Source organism: Pygocentrus nattereri, chromosome 9, assembly GCF_015220715.1.
Source record: "Pygocentrus nattereri isolate fPygNat1 chromosome 9, fPygNat1.pri, whole genome shotgun sequence".
NCBI classification, from domain to species: Eukaryota; Metazoa; Chordata; class Actinopteri; order Characiformes; family Serrasalmidae; genus Pygocentrus; species Pygocentrus nattereri.
In genome coordinates this window covers 9,797,951-9,802,470 of record NC_051219.1, presented here as the reverse complement: position 1 = coordinate 9,802,470, position 4,520 = coordinate 9,797,951, and the positions used below count along the sequence as shown (strand labels likewise).

The 4,520-nt window shown below is 41.2% G+C and overlaps 1 protein-coding gene across 1 annotated transcript; it reads left to right on the top strand.

Moving 5' to 3' along the window:
• Positions 1-2,461: 2,461 nt before the first annotated feature.
• On the top strand, positions 2,462-3,994 carry LOC108410462 (epidermal differentiation-specific protein-like). Its single transcript, XM_017681547.2, has 2 exons — positions 2,462-3,496; positions 3,779-3,994. The coding sequence occupies exon 1, from the start codon at positions 2,481-2,483 to the stop codon at positions 3,483-3,485; it is 1,005 nt and encodes a 334-aa protein (XP_017537036.1). The 5' UTR covers positions 2,462-2,480; the 3' UTR covers positions 3,486-3,496; positions 3,779-3,994.
• The last annotated feature ends 526 nt before the right edge of the window (positions 3,995-4,520 follow it).

Genomic DNA, 4,520 nt, shown 5'->3' with positions numbered 1-4,520 from the left:
AATTATAATGATGATGTGTTTGTATAAATGTGAAAAGAGCTCCATGTGTTGTGAAGCAGGTGATATAGTGTCTGTTATGTTATTAACATATGATACATTTAATATCGTATATTGCAGCAGGTGGCTAATGTTTACTGTGGCTCATAAAAGGCCTGTATTTTCCACACATTCCACAAAAGCAGGAATGGCTTGGCTGAGGACTGCAGTCGCCTAAGCAGCTCTGCCCCCTGCTGCTAGCTTGGTCTAAGACATACATTGCATTTCCAAAAGTTTGTAGGCGCCTGATCATTCACTGCTTCTTCTGAAGTGAAGGGTGTTAATAGGGAGTTTGTCCCTGCTTTGCCACAGAAACTGATCTTCCGAGAAGGTTTTACACTACATCTTGGAACGTTGCTCTCAGGACTGCAAGAGATGCTGCAAGAGTGGAACAGATTACCCTCTAATGAGGAGGTGATTGTCAGGTCATATAAGTAACAGAACCCAAAAAGGAGACTGCAAACATAATTCCAAAAATTCCAGTCGAAATAAATCAAAGGAGGCCTGAATTTCATACTGAAGATGTGTTAATATTGTCAATACATTCCGTCAAAATGTAGTTCCACAACAAGTAAGTCGGTGCTATGCAAAGGACACAATTCCCCAGCTTGTTGTGTTCTAAGCATTTGTGCTGTATGAACCCAAAGACAGAGGAATATGTTGAGTAGCTGTAATTAGTCTTGAGAATGAGCCGCAGGGGTGTGTGTGTGTATGTGTGTGTGTGTGTGTGAGTAGGAGAAGCCAGGGGCTGGACCAGGAGACCAGGAATGGACATGTCCTGGCAGGAAAGTCCATGTCGTGTCTCTTCACGTCTGAATGTTCATCCTTCACTTACAAAATGTCACTTTGAACAACAGGAATAAAATCTCTCAAGTCATTGCATATCAATGAAATCTGCTTGCTCAGTGCAGCTCTTGCCAAAATAGCACATTTAAAGGTAAAAGCTGCACTGATGTGACATTTTTCTTGCGTGCACTGCACATTTTTTTTATAGATATACTTATAACTCAAGCCATTTTTCCCCTGAGCATATTCAAATAAGGACTGGATGCCCCACAATACTGAACCGTGATGTTTCCTTTTCTTTGCTTGAGCTTAACACCGATAGGGTGAAGTCTAGGTACAGTGTCAGATTGCAATGGCTGTGGAAAATCCACTCTTCAGCCATGGGAAAGTTCAAGAGAATGCTGTGATTGATGATTTTGCCTGGAGCAACTGCCAGCTTTGATAGCAAAGATACAAATCTGAACAAGAATGTTCTGGTTTTGAAATGGAAGGCTGTGTTATGGAAAACTGCATAACAGGAGAAGCAACATATTAATGCTATGGAAGCCAACGTCTCAACGGCAAGAAATTTTGTCGGCCTCAGACCTGTTTAAGTCTACCTTGCAGCATGTTGTTACGATGTAACGTAAACCCAGACGCTAGAGGGTGAGGGGTTACACGGTTTATTCGTCTACCTAGCAGCCAAGGCAACAAAAGGGGCAAAACACAAAGGAGCAGTCCAAGTTCAGTCCAAATGTCTGATAACCGACCCAAACAACCAGCAAAAGTACCAAAAAGGGAAAGGCAACAGACGTAGTCAAAAACACGGGTCCAAACGGTCAAAATCACGGTTAAACAAGAGAGAACAGGGAGAATCCGCTCAGCAAGTTTCAGAGAAAACAACACCTCGCACTGACTGATTGTCAAACCCAGGCTTTAGTACTCTGTGCTCTAATGAGACACAGTTGACATCAGTTAAAAGTCTGGGGACTGTGAGCACTGATAGGTCTGAGTCTGGAGTCACAGGCTCTCCCAGGGTATTCTAGGAGTTGGAGTTCAACTGATGCATCCAATGCGTGACATGTGCATATCCACATTGGCCAGAGCGAAGCATGATAGTTCGGTAGTTTGTTGAACCCACCATGTTTTCCTTCATGGTATACCAGGTGAATGAGGCTCATTGAGTGCACAGGCTCATTCAAAGCACAGCTCAGATTGGTAACCTCTTATTTTTGATTAGTTTAATCAGATTAATGACAAAACGTGACAGATGTGTGACATTACTATTCGTACATTTGCTTTATTTTTTTTTTTTAATTATTTATTTATTTAGGGCTTTTACATGCAGATTACAGCAGAGAAATATTACATTGTTAACTTAGAGGAGCAGATTAAATTTCAGAATTTTCCACATTTTTTGTTGACCTTAAATACGTAATGCTAGAAAGCTCCTATAGTGTCTCCTTTCTGGGTCTTTTCTGTCTATCAGTGGAAAGCCCTGAGAGCATGAGAGCTTGTTTCAACAAGTTTTCTCAGAAACTGCCTCCATACTAATCATTAGCATCCACACATCTCAAATTCCTTGCCTACCATGAAACCCTATATAAGGCAGGAGTTCTGCATGTTCTTCCCAGACTTACAGTCACATCTCTATCTGCGCTGACTTGAGAGACGACACCATGAACAAGATTATTGTTTATGAGCAAATTAATTTTGGAGGCATTGGAAAAGAGTTCACCTCTTCTGTTCCCAACTTAGTCATGGAGAACTTTAATGACTGCATCTCCTCTCTGAAGGTGATCGGGAATCCATGGGTGGTATACACAGACAGAAATTTCAGCGGGTCTCAGTTTGTCTATGAGGAGGGAGAATATCCCACTGTGGAGTTCAATGACAGGATTTCTTCACTAGAGGTGGTGACGGAGGACCTCACGTACCCTCAGATTACACTTTATGAGCATGATAAATTCAGAGGCAGGTCCCTCATCCTCACCACTGAAACCAATCTCGTCTATGGCTCTTTCCATGATGTGGCATCTTCTCACAAGGTGCAGAGAGGAGCGTGGGTCCTTTATGAGCACATTAACAGACAGGGAGCTCAGATGGTGGCCAGGGCTTCTCATGACCTTCCTAATTATGGCTGGTTCAATGACAGAGTGTCTCATGTGCGACCTCTGAAGCCTGGCAAATCCATCATAAAGGCAGAGATCCTCTGGGACAAGAAAGAAGAACATGTCAAATCCATTACGATCGACTCCATATGTGGTCTGAACAAAGGGGAACACGAGCAGAGCTTCTCCACTGAGCTGTTTAAAGAGTACACGGCCTCCGTCACCGACAACTTCAGCTTTAGCAATTCTACACAGATCTCCTGGGGAACGTCCTTTAGTGTAGATGTAGGAATGGTGAAAGGAGAGCAAAACTTCTCCTTCAGTAACACCTTCACTGTGGAGAGAGGTGGCAGCAACACCAGAACCGAGAGGAAGAGTACCCAAATCACCCTGCCCACCAAAATAGCTCCCCAGACCAAGCTCACTGTGAACGTGTTGAGGAAAGAAGTGGACGTAAAGGTCCCAGTCAAGCTGACCATCCAGACAGGTTATAACACCCATGTCGAGTTTGGAGAGTACAGGTGCCAATCTGGAAACTCCATCACCGCCGAGTTCAAGGAGGAAAAAATCTAATGCACTCGTGGGTAAGATACAGTGAAACATACAGGGTTGGTGTCAGGAGGCTGTAATCAGCAATACTAACATATAATGCATGTTTTCCACAATAGAGAGAACTTACATGTATGATAAATAAATGGAGACGAGGCATTTTCCCCCTGTAATCTCCTAAGTTTGCACCACTGTGATCAACACATATATATTAAAATGGTATTAATAAATCTGTATCTAATGACCAATGCATAATCATTTTGTTATGAATAATGAGTGGAGATCAAAGCTCATGTCTTTCTGTCTCTTGTTTCCAGTGAATCTTGCTGATGCTGGACACTGTCCATGGCTCTCGAGGGTCTTTGGTTATCCACCTCAGAATCTACGTGATTGCCATTGAAATCTGAAGATTTACCTCTCTTCTCTCCTCTAGAGAGAGAGAGAGACCTTTAATTGTCCCTAAATGCTTCATCAATATGATTAATCAAAGGAGAGCAATTATGGATTCTTGTGATTTATTTTGGAACCAATAAATAAAAATACCAATCAAATAAATGCAAAGTTGTACCAAACAAATGTCTTCTGTCTTCTTTGGCACAAGCAAAAGGAAAAGGTACTAAGCTGCTTATAACACCGTCCTACATGACGACGGTGTTTGCTGAGAACCAGTTTCTAAAGTTTCATTTCCCACAAGCTTAATCAGAAGTGTGTGAGGTAGCATGTTACTTTATACGTCCGTAGTAAGTGGTGAATGACACAGTAATATTATAGATATAACCTAGAATTTACACGCTTATTTTTTTAGATATGAATAAATAAAATGTTCATAATTGTGGCAGAAACTAGTTGGTAATGAAAGAGAAAAACAATGTTATATAAAAGTTTATTTTCCTGTAAAAAATTCTGTTAGTATATGATCTAGTAAAGGAATGTTATATTACATCATATTATATTAGATTGCTGACGTCGTGAAAAAACCTTGTATCTCCGCTTTTGTCGTTTTTTTTCAGTTGTTGACATGATTAGAAAATGTCTGTTACCCTTTACATTGTATGTAAC